The following is a 17,396-nucleotide window of genomic DNA, read 5'->3' as shown; positions in this document are numbered from 1 at the left end:
TTTGCTTGCCTTTTTCTGAACAAGTTCCCTTGTGATTGCTCTGCACCTCTTTTTGAGATCACAACTCCCTTTCATCAGTTCTGACCGGTTTGTAATTTCTCTTGCTTTAGTACCTGCACATAAAGACGGTAAATAAAACAGTGCTTTAAACTGTGACTGTCTTGTTAAGCACCAGCTAGCACTGCTCTCTTTATAGTCCTTTGTCTTATATTTGCATGTCTCCTGACCCTGTGACGGACAACCTAAAATGTATGGATAAACAGAAAATATAGTAAAAAAAAGATGTTTAATTTACCTGTAGTTCTCCTTCCATTATACTGAGGAGTTTTATCAAGTCTTCTTTAGAAAACTCTATGGACTTCTTGTTCTTTCGTTCACTAGGTCCAGGTGATTTTGAGTGCCGTTTGACAGTTGCTGAAACCATGACCTCATCTTCCTTCCGATGAGGTTTGTTCTTTTTCTTGGCATCATCCTGGAGTTTTTCGTTCTCTGCATGGCTGATGACAGGCTTGGAACTGGAGAAGTGCCCGTTAGACGAGCTTTCTCCGCCTTGGTTTCGGGATCTCATCCCTACCTAGAAAGAAATAAGCATTTTATAAACAAAATTACTCACAAAAAACCACAGCAGAAATACTGTCTCTTGGAAGAACAACAGTCTTATAAATACTGAAATACACTGTTATACTCAAAGGCACAGAACGCTCAAACATTTCAGCAATTTCGAGTGTGGCAAACACTGAATCCAAAGCATTGGTTATAAATTAAGACAGTCCTAAAGTAAGGGTAACCATGTTTGTCAGTATGTCAAGACATTGGTATGAGTTACAATGTATGGAGCATTAAGTGTTGCAGGAAAATGATAAAGAACATTTTCCAGAGTCTGTTTCCAAAAGTCAACATTTTGATCATTCACAATGTATCACTCTAAAATTAAAGTTTGTTGAAGTAAATCTTATTTTAACATGAGGTTTACTTGAGAGACAAGAATGCAATTAAATTATTTAAATGCATATTTCTTGAGTATAAATTCTCTATGAGAGAGTGCAGTGACTACCTGACAAACAATGGTCACTCTACAGTCTCCCTCAGCAAAGCATTGGTTTTATTGGTTATTAGAGGTAACTAAAAAAACTTGGGAAGGCAAAATCCATCTCAGGCTAAGTACTGTCAGAGGTTGTTAGGCTGTGAATGCCATGAAGGAAACCTGAAAAGAAGTTTGGATTGAGAGCACAAGAGGGCATGAAATCATTAAGAGGTAAATGGGCAGGATCAGAGCAGTCCTTCCAAAAAATTAGGTTTTCTGCAAAAAGTCAGGTCTTGGTTATTGACAGCTCTGTTCTTTTAAGCATCTACACTGCATACTGAGGTTATTTCTATCTTAGGACATCAAACAGTGACAGTAAATATTCCTGGGCTCCAGTACTGGACCTTCTTTATCACCAAATTGTTGGCAGCTCCTTGGCACATTTTTGGTCCAGGAGAATCACCACTGTTCCAACCAGCACCTGGCCCAAGCCAAGGACTAGTCACAGAATGACAGAATCACAGAATGGCCAGGGTTGAAAGGGACCACAAGGATCATGAATCTCCAACCCCCCTGCCACATGCAGGGCCACCAACCTCCACATTTAATACTAAACCAGGCTGCCCAGGGCCCCATCCAACCTGGCCTTGAACACCTCCAGGGACAGGGCATCCACAACCTCTCTGGGCAGCCTGTTCCAGCACCTCACCACTCTCGTAGTAAAGAACTTCCCCCTGACATCCCAAAGATCCCTGACTAGTCCCAAAGACCATCCAGCTGCAGCCACCCTGTCCCAAAAGAGAAGAGTTTAGTAGTGTGAGCAAAGACAGATTGTGCTATTTGACCTCATGGACAGAATAGGAGCTTTGGGATCATTTAGTTTACAAGTAACGTAGCTTTGGTGTCACATAAAACACAGCTGCTAAAATCATCCTTTGTATATCATCTTCACCAAACAATAGTCTTCTTGGATCCCATTAGCAACATCAAATCAAGCCACTTGCCCTTATCTTCAGATCTTTTCATAGTTCTCTTTCTTACCAGTAAGCCCTTTTCAAGTCAACATATATGCAACACATTCAACTGAAACTAGCCTAATCTGCCTCCAATAAAAATGTCTTCTTTTTCTTCTCCCTTGACAGTGAAGACTTGACCAAGAAGGTTGACATTCCTTAAAGGCCCATTTACCCTGTAAGGTTTCATCCTTGCCACTGATTAAAAATGGCACAGAAGACAGTAGAGATTCATCAGTGTGTACTTCAATACTTATCAATATTAGAAAGATGTACAAAACATACTCAGACATGTTTGTATATGGATCCATATTTCAATTCTGTCACTTTCCTATTAAATAATAGTTATAGTACATCTAGGATGTAATTGTCCTGTTATTATTGTCCATTAGGCAGTCTTGATCGTTGTTTGGGATCAAGATATTTCTGCCATACAAAATAAAAGGCAATAGTGAGTTTAGGCCTGGTTCAGGATTAAAGTCAAAGGTAAAATGTAAGGCAGTGTGAATTTAAATTAAGCTGGTTTCCTAAAAAAAATCTTATTTGAAAAGGCTTATATAACAGTCAAGGGAGACTGTCAGAAGTTCATGTTGCCTTACTCCAATCTACTTTTGTATATGGTCATATCTTCTGCAACCTTAAGGGTTTTTTTTGTTTGTTTGGTTGGTTTTTTTAAGCCAATTGACCTAAGATAATCAAGAACACTAGGAAGGCAAGATTTGTGTAGAAAGGTATCTTGTTTTAGATCAACTAGAATCTGAGTTGCCTGAGCAAAACAAAGAAAAGAAAGCTGAGGAAGAGCCTGTATGCCTGAAACTTGCCTAGTTTTCATATCAGTAGATCGAATGAATAATATTCCTTTGCTTCCAAATCTTTTCTTTCACTTAAATTCACCTCTGGATTTAGTTTGCAGCTTGTATGTTATTCAAACAGATGCTTCTCTACATTGTTAACATCACACACTTTGCTGATAAGGATCTCAGAGCAGCAGATTGGTAGTAATGGAGCAAACCCTAAAATAAATTGACTAATCAGCTTGGCTAATGTGATGTTGGACTTGATGCGGCTTGCTACTTATTTGACTCAGGCCAATGTTATAAATCTCTTGCTCAGATTAGCTTTGTATTTTGGTAGTTTCACACTCAGCAGGAAGATAGGATTTTTATTATCATTGGTTACTCATGCCTTTACTTCATTAACTTAGTGGAACTCAGCCAACAGCCTAAGCAAGGAGCGAATTAGACCCATAGTTTCAGAGTGCAAGAGTTTCACAATGAGATTCCTTGCATTGTAGGTCTGCTCCTATCCAAACAATGGGTGATACAGGTATACAATGGCCTTTCACTCCCTGAATGCTTGTGTAGTGTGTTTTTCATCAAATAGCTTGGATTAAACACATAAATTACACTTTCTAAAAACAGTTCTCCATTATAGCCACAAACAATACCTGAGAACCACAGGAAATCTTTTAGGTCTCAGGTTTGTAATGGAAAAATAAACATTGTACTATGTTTCCTCTCAGATAGGGACTTTCAATTTGTTTAACTTTAAAGGGTTTTTAACTTTCCAGCCATACTTCCTCTCAGGAGAGAGCACTTGGGATTCAATCTGTCTGTATTTTCTGAGTATTTCCTTCTGAGTCCCTGTAGGCCGCAGCCTCCAGCTACTTTCATCTCTTAACCATGGCTTATTTTTCATGGATTATGGTGAATGGCCTTGTGGCTCTAGAACATCTTACATGTTTTAAGAATGAATATTGCAAGTCTCTCTTACACATGTTTTCCACTGGAAAACAGATTATTTCGTTACACTGCTTGGTAACACGTTGCATTAATGATCCCTCTGTAGAAAGATGACTCAGCCTGAAGGTGCACAAGAGAATTTAAATTTAACTCATGACTAGTTGAGACACAGCATAATCAACTATATGCACTGAGCTGCATATGCCAAACTTCATGTCAACCAGTGTGTCACCCTGTCACACCATAACTCAGGACAGCCACTTTAATCCACCTGTCCCCATGGGAACAGAGATAGCAATTCATGAAGCTTTGTAAAGAATGAATAGTAGACTATAGCTTTGTAAGTATGCTAATGAAGAAATGACAAATACGTATTTAAAGTGTGCTTTAACTCAGTGTAAACCAAGATAAGTCCACAAGGACAAATGACAATTTGTGTTTTTTTCAAAAGTCATGAATACAGAGGCACAGCAGCTTAAGCAACTGTATGGAGTTTTGCATCAACTAGCTAATTAGACTATGATTGTCACAAAAGAAGTCAAACCTCTGTAATTTATAAAAGTTATTTGGAATTTGTAGATTTATTTTACAGCAAGTCTTACATCAAACTAAGTGCGTTAGTGTGCTACTCAGGGACATTGCTCTTAATAGCATTACTTTGTATAAAAGCTTGTCAAAATCAAGGCAATGATGACAACTACTCTTGTCTTCAGTTAACAATGTTGATACTTTTCCAATCTTATCCAAACACAAAGGTGTTGTATGCTGAAACCGGAGGTTAAGGTGAACTCAAGCCTAAACAATGACAGGAAGGCCTGGAATTTTGATATTCATATAGTAATTTCCAAGGAGTTTGAGGGTCAAACTCAATGGCATGATCCAGCTGGTCCACAGTGCTCTAGGACTACAAAGCAGCTGTAAGACTGATTTCTAATTAGAGCAGTGTGAAGCAGCCAGAACATACCAGTGATCTTGGCTGAAATACAGTGTTTGGGAATGAGGCCTAACATTATCATTCTGGATATCCATCTGCATTTCTGAAACCATCATAAACATGAAGAGTTTCTGACCAGTTGCACAACATTATTTTGGTCTCCCAAACTTGGCAGATTTGTTGTTTCACCCCAGTATCCAACTTGGTACTGGGGACACTGCCTGTCTAACGATGCTAACAAATTTTCTCCTGCTGTCCACCCTCATCACATCTCTGTGTCTTACAGCATTCCTGATTTGCTAATGGTATTGTGATCCCTGAAGAAATAGCTGGTATGATTTATAAAGACTTTAGCATTTAATATTTAATTCTGCTGTGGTTTTTTTTCCATCCTTCCTCATATTGCACATTAAACTGGAAATCTTTCCTAATAGTCTCCAGTCAAACAAGAAGGCTTTATATGATCAGTCACCTTAATTTCGACATTTATTGGCTACTCATTTCAATATGTTCTCACAGCATTGGTACTTGGCAGGGGAACTCTTCAGTCTCTCCTCTGGTTCCCTCGTCTGTTAAGCTATAAGTATTAAAGACAAATGCTATGATTATTTACTTGAGTCTGTATTGTTGCTTTGGGCACAAGTCCTTCAGTTTTCACAAGTTAGCAATCCACACAAAATTTTATGAAATAACCTTTATGTTAGTTTTACTGACAGAGGGAGGAAATCTGTGAGGAATTTGCTGAGTAGGATGTCAAGAGAGGGCAGGCTGCTTGCTGTTCCAGACTTTTCCCCAGTCGACAGCAGTTTGTTCTCCCCACAGCTCTTTAAATGATGGGTAAGATTAGGCTCCATTATTTGTGCTATTAGAATCAGAAAATGTAAAAAAGTTCTTTAAACTTAACATGTAGTCCATCCTACTAACTGGACATGCATACTTTGGCTTGGTAGTGCTTTCTCCCAGAATAATAATAACAATAAATAATAATAATAATAATAATAATGTTATAATAAATAAATAATGTTGATTTATAGCCATGATATGGTTGTTGCCTTTGGCTGCAAATTTGTAGTCTGGAGTTCAGTTGAAGATCTAACTGATTAAGATATCACATGAAAGTGTTGGGTTTCTGACAGGCTAACAAAGAATTGCAGGGTCAGTGCAATTGGGTTATTACTGAGCCAAAAAATTGTTTCTCAGCTGTGGCTTTCAGAGCTGTATGATGGGGAACTGCATCTTTCAGAGGCTGGACAGGCTGCAGGAGTGAAGCAGAGTGTGGTGCAGAAGGGCCTGGTATGTGGCAGAGACCTCTGTCCAGAGACTGCTGAGCAGTGCCAGGAGTGAAAGATAAAAAATGCTCCAAATGGAGATCAAAGGCAAGTAACTCCCTGATAAATCTGAAACCTCCCATAAATGGGGAAGAGAGCTGGACAAAATGTTTAAATAAAATCAGTCAAAATCTGCAAGCAATAGGTACCAAGAAAGCAAAACAAAAAAAGGATGACACCTTCTCAGACTTCAGGAAGAGAGGAAGATAAGGACATCAAATTGACCTCGTTGTCTTAAAAGCCTTGAGTAATGTCCATCCCACATGGGGATGGGTGGCTTTAGCTCCAGGGGATCTGGATAGCCAGAAAAAGGCTGTTTAGCCTCAGCAGTATGGTCATTACAGGACAAACATTTAGAGACAACTGTTCATGCCACCTCAGAGACTGGCTAAAATTACATCAGGTAGGCAGTTTTCCTGAACTCTGTGTTTGTTACTGCTGTTTTGACTGACTTGAGGAAAACAAGGGGAATCAAATTACTAATGGGTTCCCACAGGAGAGTGGAGACTGATGGCTGAGCTGTGCTGCCCCATTCGGTTTGGGTGCTGTGTGAAGTAGACGTGTGTCAGACTGCAAACTGTCAGCAGCTCAACAACAATGTGCCAGGGGAACACAGACCTTATTCTTGATTTCTCACAGATGAATCCAGTGTTTGTTTCAGTCATGCTGGTCAGAAGAGATCTTTAAACCAAGTGACTAATACAGTGAAGAACAGAACAAATATCTACCCTTAGCAGTTCTGGAGTTTCCTGAATTTCTAAACTTTGGTAAGTGGAACACTAATCATTTTTCTTTTGATCTTCCCATGGTCTCTTGTCCTCACACAAACCACAACACCTGCAAAAGCAAAAAAATGAAAGGTCTCTGCTCCTTCTGGCAGTATTATGCATTATATGTGTACTTTTGTGAGAGTTTGCACTAGTTGCTTATTCTCAGTGTCAGAGTATGGTACAGAAGTATGGGTACTTTGTGAATCAGAACAGTCCTCTAGTGAATGAACAGCCTGAATAACCAAGCTCTAATTATTATGCAGACTAGAAGAGGACTTGCAGCTACTACACAACACCACTACAGCCTTCATCCCGTCACCTGGTCTGCCTTCAGAGCAGGAAAAGCACTTATCATATAGGCGTGATGAGCAGCACCCAAGCACATGTGCTGAGACTCATGCACTGAGGATGAGATGTTAGCATGCACCTTCCTGCTGATACTGCCTGGAGAGCAGGACCACTTGTCAGCTGCACTACTGCCTGCACTCAGGAGAGGTGGAGAGGTCATGGCATTGTTCAGGGATCTCATGTAGGACAGAGACGCTGCAACATGACAGAACAGTGTCACAGTGCCTTTCTCATTTTTAGGTACAACACATGAAGTTTCATGAGCAGAAGAAATTTGTGTAGCTTTAATTATAAGAAAGAAGGATTATTTGTCCCTAATAGAAGTAGGATAAAAATGCAGTGACTGTTTCAGATGCAGAACATGCATTATTTTCTTCTGTCAGGCCACGCTAGCTCATTAATCCCTAATCTGTTTTTGTCATTTTTTTCTTTTATGCTGCTAGCAAATAGGGTAGAACATTAGCAAAGTTATAGCAGATATACTTGCTGAGGTATAGCATGAGATTCTGTAAAGCGTTTTTGCTTCATCAAATGTTTCTTCTAGCTCCTTAAATTGATTCTTACAACACTGGAGCATAATAACACATGGATTATATTCATCAAAGAGTATATTCATAGTATTTCCATAATTGGAAAAAGAAATGAGAGGGATAAGCATGAGTGTTTGAAAGAAGAAAAGAAAAAGATGTTCCAAATTTCCATATTCAGGTGCCATTCTGAATGGTTATAATCTACTTGAAAGCAGAAAATAATTTCACAAAGCTAAGAGGAAACCCAGTCATCACTAAGGCAGATTTATACTGCTTTAACACCATTTTCTTAATTCCAAGATAAACTCTTCTCTGGCTAAACTATGGCACAGCTTTACAAATAACATAGTTTATGCTGGTATAATTCCATTAATTTTGTCATTTTCAGACAAAGTTGTGGTTTCAGCTGGAATACTTTTGCTTGAGTAACACATGCTGACCAAACTAAACAGTAACATAGTCTTGTTTCACAGAAATTCATGTCTCCCAGGCTTCATCTGGAAAAACATCTTGGATACATGAGGCATGAGGAACGATAATCTATTAGTTCATCATACAGTCAAAGAAAGTCCTCCACTTTTACATATCACTCTACTTGTGTTTTGAATTACTATGCTTCCCAGTTGCCAGAAGGTACAAACAGGAGTTACAGAGAAGATGGCTCAAGTAACTCACAGCACTAGATAAACATGCCCTTGGGTCCAGTGAGGGTTTAGGTATTTATTCACCAGATTGGCTGAAAGAGACTGGCCAGGAGCAAGCTAGGTGGCAGAAGTGCTCACTGTTTGTGGTGCAGACTTCCTAGCATATTTCAGCTGAGCTGGAAGAGATGGGAAGCTGGCTCCCGCTCATCCCTCTTCCCAGGCTGTTTACATCCTTCTGGAGTAGCTCATGCCCAGGAATACTCCTGATGTGAAGGAAAAGGACAGATTTTTGGAGGAAAAAAATACCCCTGCTTGCTGGGACTGCAAAGCTCACACACAGCTCATGGGGTCATGTTCAGTATCAATCATGGGCTGCTCAGTATCAATCAAGATATGGCCACCCTTCAAGGGCTGGATCAGCAATGAATCTTGTTTGATTATTGCACCTTGTACAGCTTTCAGCCCTTTCGGTTATTCCATTTTGATGGAAAAATCAAACTGTGAACGTCAGATGACGATAAAAATTGCAGTGTCACATCAGTTTCGGTTTGAACCCACTGAACATTTGTTTTATCACCTGACAGCCAGAACATGCCTGGAAAATGGTAAGGGAGGTGATACAGATTAGCTGGCCTACCAAAGATTCTTCACTTCTGCAAATGGATAGTCTTTGGTATTAAGTAAACATTAGTCATTTCTGTTTTGTTGACAGTATACAATCAAGATTACAACCCCCAAGATCAAACAAGAGCGATGTTATACCTCTTTTAAGTAGTTTTTAGAAGATCACTGTCATTATAGCAATGCATTTTCTGCTGCAAAAATGGCAGAAAACTGCTGAAAGCAGCACTGGACAGGAGCTAGCTGATAATCATCGTGGCTTTTGTCCCCAGGTACCTTGTCCCTGTCCTTAGAATGACCAAGCAAAATACCTAAAACCAGTTTACCACTGAGGGAATACAGCATGGAAAGTAAAGTCAGTCTGTGGTCCTTGCAGTTCCACTTAAACTAAAAACGTATTTTGACGAAATGACACGGCAAATATGGAATGCTCTTAGAAAATAAGGAAACTATTATTAGCTTTCTACAAAATCTATTTCAACTCTTCACTTCAAAATTATATTTTATTTCAAAGTTAGCTTGGATTTTACTAAGTATGAGACAAGACAAAAAGCTAAGTGTCCCAAAAGCTAACTTCAAGGTTTGGGACAGGGGTAGCATTTCGTGTTTCTTGCTGACCAGACATGAATTTGTTTTCAGTAACTGATTTGCACATTTGCAGAGCTGTGGTTTTACAGAAACAGGTAAACAACTATAGCTATATTCTGCACTTGACTCATTTTTATTTCTCTTGTTTTATAAATATAACAAAAAAAAAAAAAAAAAAAAAGCACACACATGCTCCCAGATTTTACAGCAAAGAAAAACTTATATACAGGACCTGTATCTTCTACAAATATCGTCTCCAAGAGACAAAAGTGAAAAAACACATCTGCAGCATCTCAAATTTCAGCTGTCAACCAAAGCAGAGAGCAAGTTCCAAAACTCTCTCAGTGACTCCTTTGTGGGAAGTTTCAGTTGTTGATAGACATAGAGTACCAGCTTGCACATGAATGCCTGGACTATTGGTGAGAGGTGAATTTAACTCCTTTCATTAAACAGAGCTGTGATCCACCTCCCAAGAGGTTCTCCTCTGCCAAGGCTAACTGGTTTCAAAACAAAGAGTTAAAAATTCCCCCTGATGCTAAACCTGCCTGTGGGTTTCACTATCAATTTTGGTGAGTTTACAATAATATCTTTTCCACTGAAAAACAAAAAAGAACAAACAAACAAACAAAAAAATCAAACACGAATTCTCTGGCTACATGTATACTAGAGATTAACCATGGCCAGGGCTGCTCTCTGCCTGGGAGGCCAGCTGTCCTGGAAAATCCTTCAGGCTCTTAAGCTCTCTTAGCATCCATAACATGCTGGCTGCATCCACATTGCTCACTGGGAATAGCTTCTATCCCCTGCTGACTCCCAAAACATGTTCTGAGATGGTTTGGGAGGGTGTTAAGCGGCCTGTTCAAAAGTGTGCCAAGGACTACTCCAGTTGTTTAAGAGCACATTCACTTCTCACTATCCGTGCTCATGCTCTGGCACTGCATAATTTCTATGTCCTTTTCTCTCCTCCACAGCCTGCTCCTTTACAAACAAAGGAAATGGAAAACTACTCAGCTCTGCAAAGGGAAAGTGCAACTCACCATAAATACTGAGAAACAGAGAGAAAATAAGCTGAGGATGGTGGGAAAACAGAAAAGAAAACATATTTTATGTAAGTTAGGTCAAGGCACGCAGAAGTGTACTACTTATCCTGGAGTGTATTTTTAAGCTAGCACTGATGGATGGTGCAGCAGTTTGCTGCAGCTGAAGGAGAGAGGTTGCACAACATTCTCACTTCTTATCAGGCCTTTTATAGCATTTGCTGGTGTGGGTGACACAAAATTTGAGCTCTTCTGCTACATGAACATGACACTGATAAAAGGACTAGCACTGCAAGGCTCCAGTGGCTCTTGCATTATTGAAGGTCCTCGTCTTCAGTTGTCATTACTATTTGTAAAGAGGTGAAAGGAAAGGAGAGTCTTACTTCATTCCTGGCAGTGCCAGTCCACTGTCATTATTTCCCTGTATTCCTGCAAGCTTTCCACTGACTTAACATGTGGCAAAAAAAAAAAAAAAAAAAAAAAAAAAAAAAAAAAATGTAAAGAAGTAAATGTCAATCTAAATGATTTAAATAATACCAATGCTGACAGGGAGCAACACAAAAACCTTGAGACACTTCATCTGAGCATTGATAGTGGTCACATTTTCTCCAACAGTTTTCCTGTATGAAAACCATTTTTAGGTGGCTTTCCTAATATCTTGGCTTCAGAATCCCCTGACAATTTTTTTTTTTTTCACTTGAAAAGAATTAAGTCAAACAGTTATGCTGCATCTACAGTTTAAGCTGGGTTTGATCTTTTTTGACAATCCTCTCAGTGTTAATCTGCTCAAATTTTCATCTGGCTTTTTAGTTCACCATAAAAAGTCAGGCATAACTGGAAACACAGTAGAGCTGCCTTCAGTAGCAGAGGAAAAGAGAGGAAGAAGCAAATAAATATCCCTGTCTGGTCTCACAATAACAAAACTAAAATTCCTTGCTTGCCAGAAGCTCTGAACTTCTTAAAATCCAATTTCAATGAGGATAAAATTAAATTAATTGCATTTACCTCACTGTAACTAGAAGGAAAAAAAAAAAAAAAAAAAAAAAAAGGAAGAAGGGAAAAAGGATTGAATTTTCTTTCTTTTCCACTAGTTTAGAGTAAAAACATCTTAGCTGCTTTTCTTAGAAAGTAATTTCAGTTCAGAGCCATGAAAATATATAAGAAGGAGCAACTACAAATGGAGTGGGTGTTTTACAAGTCTGCCTGAAGATAAAATCATTTGCACTGGCACAAATTCACACTGCTCAGCTTTAAGTATCTCACTTGTGTGACGGGGTTAGGAGTTTAGGTTTCATCTGCAATCTGCAATGTCTCTGAAATGGTGTCTGAGCTCTCTGAGGCTATGTCAAGACGTCAGGACTGGTCTCCAGCTCAGTCCCACAGCCTCACTGACCACTGCTGAAGCTTGCCATGGCTCCTGACTATCAGAGAATGCATTTCCTGGCTTTCTTCCCATAGAAAAAAACATGCTGTGCAGAGAGCAGTGGAACTCCAGCCTTCTTGTGAGGGGACCTGGTGGTAGGACAGTGCTGCATCCTGCACCTGGAAAGCTGTGGCATATCTCCACTTCGCACCTTAGAGAGACAAGTGAGTCTTTAAAAGTCTGTGCCCCTAATTTGGGCACTGCATTTAGCTGGCTGATAGACCAGAGCTGGATGTGTAAATGCAATATCACGCAAACTGATTTTGCTGCTGGGTGGAGCGGCAGTGGCAGGTGCCTGGGACCTCATTATCTGCATCTGGCACAGAGCCTGCTTGGTGGCAAGAGTTAGGACAGGATGGAGGCTGTGAAATGTGCTCCCCTGTCCCCTCACAATCCCTGTCATAAGCAGTCCTGCCAATTTCATGGTAATGGTGGCTTGTGCTTGTTTCCATGAGGTAACAAGTAATTTCAGAAACAGCAATAAGCAATGGATCTATGTTAGATATTGTTGTTGTTTTCTTTTTTTTTAGTTAGAGCAAGTGAAATACATCAGAGACTCATTTTTGTTAATGATGGTAAGTGTGAAAAAAAAAAAAACGTAACATTTTCAAATACCTGTTTCCTATGAAGTGTATGGCAGAAGAGCAATTCGGTTCTGAGCGCTGCTGAAGGGAGCTGGTGCCTCTAAATATTACAGCCTCGTAATGCAAATTGAAAAGATTAATTTGACCTTTCATAAAAAGAACAAAATGTTTTCCGTAACAAAAAAAAGCTGAGGGGAGGCATACACAGATCTAATTTGTAAATGAGGCAAGAAGCCACATAAGAAAGCAGCGTATAGAGAAATCACTGTTTCTCTTCAGTTACTGAAAAACTGTCTGAGAAAATATTTTCCCCAGCACTTATGTAATGTCTCAGCATTACTTACTTGTTTACTTAAATATTTTTCATCTGCCTTCAAGGAAGCATAGGTGACTGAGAAATTACTTTGGGCTGCTTCTCCCCTGTGTTGTGTGGTGGATCTGTGGCCTTGGCAAGGAGGTGCTGTGGGTGATGCTGGCAGTAGTTACTGGCTCATGGGGAGGGAGCCAGTCCCTAGCCCAGGCTGCATGCGGGGTGCTTGGAGAGTCAGAGATTTGCAACAGCCAGAGGGTGGGTGAACCAGGACGACAAACCAGCAGCACATGAGGAAGGCTGACACTGCTGGGTACTCTCAAATGCATTGGGACAACTTTGAATAAAATATTCTCTTTCCCAAATTGTTGGTAAGGATGGAAATAGGTCTTAAAAAGCAGTAAGGATACTAGATGAAGTTTGATATGCTTTTGATTGTGTGGAGAAAGACTGTGTGGCTTAAACAAGAACTAAATGCCAGTTTTCCTAGGTGTAAATGATGGTTATGATCAAAAGCTTAATCCTTCCTTCTCTATCATCTGAACTGCTCAAAATGACATTATTAATGCTTTTAATAATATCATTATTGTGATATATCATTATCAACGTAATTAATATAATATAATTAATGTTTTTAAGTTTCTCACCTATAGTTTGGGAAAAAGAAGATTAACCTGTTTTCCTCCTGTGAAGATGGAAATTTGCCTCTTGCCATGTTTCTTTTTTTTTTTTAACTTATTCTTTCAGCTATCTTAAGAAACAAGACATAACCTCATGTGCTCATTTTTCACCACTCCCCAATTTATTCTCAGTGAGAATAAACCTTACTCAGGTTTCTATCCCTCATGCAAATATCAGGATGAGCTTTGAGTACAACCTCCTTCCCTGCACAGCTTTTCCTTATCTATATGAGTTCACATGCTTTCAAAAGGGATGGATCTTTTTTTCAAACCTGCCTAACTGAGTTAGAACACAGGACAGGGACCTGAGTAGTAAGCTCAGCTCTCCAGGAGAGCGTGCTCAGAGCAGCTGAGCCTCTGCTGAATGTGTGCTCCTGGGAGTACTTCAGAAGGATTTCAGAAAAGTCAGGACGAAGTCTTTGAGTTATAAAATACATATATTTCTTGACTGAATAATTGAGGATATTGTATACCTTAAAACTGAAAGACTCTGCTAAACAAAATGCAATTTGAGGAACATATTCACTTATTGCACTCTTTTAGCATTTGTATATTACTTTCTTAGACAAACCATTAAACTCAGCCAAAACCCCAAAATATAGTTGCTCTCCACATTAAATTCTATAACTCATTTAATCAAAATTAATTTCAAAATCCGATATCCTACTATCTATTTTAAATTCATCCCATACAACAACATTGAGTATCAAAGAGCATAAATATTAAGAACAACCATCAGTTTTGGCTCTGGGACCATAAAACTGACCTGAGATGAAATTACCATATTTAGAAAGTCTCTTTAGCTGGGAGCTTGTCACGATTTGCCTGAGATGGCTCAAGGATTATAGTTAGAGTAATGGGAAAGACTAGAAAATACTGTCAGAACTCAGAATTTAGCATTATGCCCCAGACTGGTGTGTCAGCAGCACACACATCTTCCCTGCACTCAGCACAGCTGCAGTATGAAGTAGTGTTGTGTACTTGACGCTTGGCTTCTACAGGTAGCCAACTACATGGCATTATGCCCATGAAGTAAACAACAACAAAGCTGGAGAGGTCCATATGCACTCCTGTCACTTAATCATCTCTTGTACCTTGAAGAGGTATTTCTAGAAAGGAAACAAAACAAAACAAAACAAAACAAAACAAAACAAAAACACAACAACTCACAACAGAGTTGTTCTTCCCACTCTATCTTCCAAAAAGCTGAAAAGTAGCATTTTATTTGGCTTTCCCAAACCTCACAGAAATTTTTCCAAATTCCTAAAAAGATGGAGGATTAAGTGGTTTGTTTAAGTAATGGAATAGTTATTGGACCTCATAACACATGCACATTTTCAAATAAAAAAGAAGATACTGTGGGCTTTTAATCTGGTTTAAAAAAAAAAAAAAATCTGTTAACTAGAAACACATCATTAACTGTTTGTATTCACATCAACTTTGTACCAGAGAAAAATAAACTTTTCTTTGTGTAATGTTATTAGGTAAAATAGTAACTATGTGAATTTAAGAAATAAACTTATTTATGTCAAGTTAATGGAAGTTAGCATTATGAGTGACAGTATAAGGAGGATTATACGATTTACTGCAGGTTTCAACCAACTAAAAATAGAAAGTCTATACAAGCCATAAAAATTGCACAATGTACAATCTGCAGTTCCAGGAATATTGTGTGTGCAATCCTTGACTACAAATGGAGTTGCTTTCAGCCTGTTAAGAGAGATCATCTTGGGCCATAATTAATATAGACAATCCCAAGCTTTCCAAATAAGTCAGATATTTCATAATATGAAATGATATTGGGCTTAAAGTTGTGAGATTTTTATAAAACCACTTTTTGAACTGAGTTCAAAATTTCAAGGTACACTCCAGCACCATGAAACATTTTAAAACTGGAAATAAAGATTACTGTATTACTAATGTGGTTCTAGCAACAGGGCTTTTGTAAGAGAGGCAAAATCCCAAACAATATGAGACACCGAATGTCGTCATTGGAGTCTGCAGTGCCTGCTGAAGAGTTCATCCTTATGGTAACTCCTCAATGCAAAGTGCTCATTATTGTCTCATAATACCTGGAAGTTTCAGGGAAAATAACTCAAATAATAATTCCTGAGGGCTTCGGCAGCCCTGAAATTCAGATGAGCCTCTGAAAGGCAGCAAGTCATTTTCTTCACGTCCTGGAGCTGACACCTGCAGGAAACTCAAGAGGTGCTTTCCAGCCATGCTACTGAAACAACAACTCTTAAAGGTAACTAATTTAGGAATGGTGCTCCAGGTGGCAGCCGTTCAGCCCCTGGTGTACAGCAGTACCTGTGTTGAGGGATGCTTCCAGGGCAGGGGCTTCGCTAGAATCTAGTTCCGCATGGGGGAGGAGGGGGTCGAGGATGGAGCTGTCCCTGTGCCATCGCCTTGCTGCTCCCACCTGGGGCTGACTGGAGTCCCTGCTGCTCCCTGGAGAAAAGATAAGGCTCAGGGGCTGCACATGATGACAAAATGGAGAAGAGCATCTTATGCTTGTTCAGCCTCCTAGCCAGCTGGCCAGCTGGAAAACATGGGCTTCCAGGTTTAAAATGGTTTAAAAATGTATATGTTTGTTTGTTTGTCTGTTTGTTTACCTTAAAGATTCCCTTTGACTTTATCAGTCTGTCTCCAAAGCCAGTGCACAGCAACATGAAGAATCTGGGCAATGCATTTGACAATACTATATAGTAATATCAATCGAGGCAGTGAAATCTCCTACTGCCACCTGAGAACTGGTGCCACAAGCTGAAGCTCTCTGCTTTAATTTAGCAATCAATATCAAGTAAAACTCTCCATCCAAAAGAGTGAAGTAAAGAAAAAAATTGGTAGATAATGTGCTGAGTTCCTCATTCAGTAGACTAGTTCTGCAGAATAGACACAACTCAATTCAATGCAAAGATAAAATAAACCACAGAGAAGTAACCAATCTTGCTCGGCCCATCCTGTGGTCCCACTGCACATAGTCTGCAGATTTCCAGCTACTCAGAGGGAGTGCATGACCCCTTAGGTTGGCCAAGCTGGGCAATCAGCAGCACAGCAGAAGCTGCAAACCAGTTTCTTGCAGGGCTTGCAAGGTAAATAAAGACCGGGAGCATGGTGTCAACTCCAAAAACCAAGGAAGTATAGCAGACATGGGGAGAACTGGAATATTGGAGGGTACACAGGGAACAAAGTCATAACACCAGAGGAAGGAAAAATCTCAGATTAAAAAAAGTTCATTTGTGATTTGATTAGTTTGTGTAAGCAAGCAGAATTTGAATCCATTTTTCACACTCCCTGAATATTGCTCCAACTTTCTCAAAAATGCAGTGCAGTTATTTAATAAGCAATGTTTAGTAGGTTAAAGCCACTTCAGAGACAGCATGGAAAGAGCAGAGCCAGGTGGACATGAGCAGTGTGGTGTCTGTGCAGGCTCCCTGGAAGAGCTGTGGTGCCAGAGAGCTTCTGAGGGCACCAAGAGGATAGAGCTCCTTCCTTTGGCAAAACATTTGGTCAAGGAGAACACGGTGTTCTCAAAAGCTGTCATCTTTTTAAAGAAAAAGGTAACCATTCTGTTCACTACTACAGACTGCTATTTAAATCACAGCATTCTCCTAATAACAATGTGGTTATACACAGAACAGTACATGGCACATTTCCTCATAATTTATAAACAAACGGTATGTGAATTCTTGCAAAGTAGTAAACAACAGCTTGGCATTTGCAGCTGACTTTTGTCCCCATTCTAAATTGACAAAACACAACTAAGTGGATTATGAATGATGCAAGGACAGACACAATAAATAAGTCTCCACTAGCT

At 39.5% G+C, this 17,396-nt stretch overlaps 1 protein-coding gene across 6 annotated transcripts in view; it reads right to left on the bottom strand.

The window, feature by feature from the left end:
- The window catches only part of FILIP1 (filamin A interacting protein 1), a 127,210-nt gene that overhangs the window by 61,891 nt on the left and 47,923 nt on the right, over positions 1-17,396 (bottom strand). For 3 of the 6 annotated variants that reach the window (XM_090136126.1, XM_090136121.1, XM_090136125.1), the window contains exons 2-3: positions 15,887-16,027; positions 296-574 (exon numbers count right to left, since the gene is read on the bottom strand). In XM_090136126.1, coding sequence (XP_089992252.1) covers positions 296-568 — 273 coding nt within the window. In that variant the 5' untranslated portion in view covers positions 569-574; positions 15,887-16,027. Of the gene's footprint in view, positions 1-295; positions 575-12,617; positions 12,701-15,886; positions 16,028-17,396 lie in introns of all 6 variants that reach the window. The other 3 variants (XM_090136124.1, XM_090136123.1, XM_090136122.1) reach the window with 2 other exon arrangements.

This window comes from Phasianus colchicus, chromosome 2 (assembly GCF_987193195.1).
Source record: "Phasianus colchicus chromosome 2, bPhaCol1.hap1.1, whole genome shotgun sequence".
NCBI classification, from domain to species: Eukaryota; Metazoa; Chordata; class Aves; order Galliformes; family Phasianidae; genus Phasianus; species Phasianus colchicus.
The sequence above is the reverse complement of the archived record's forward strand: the minus strand, read 5'-3'. Positions and strand labels throughout refer to the sequence as shown.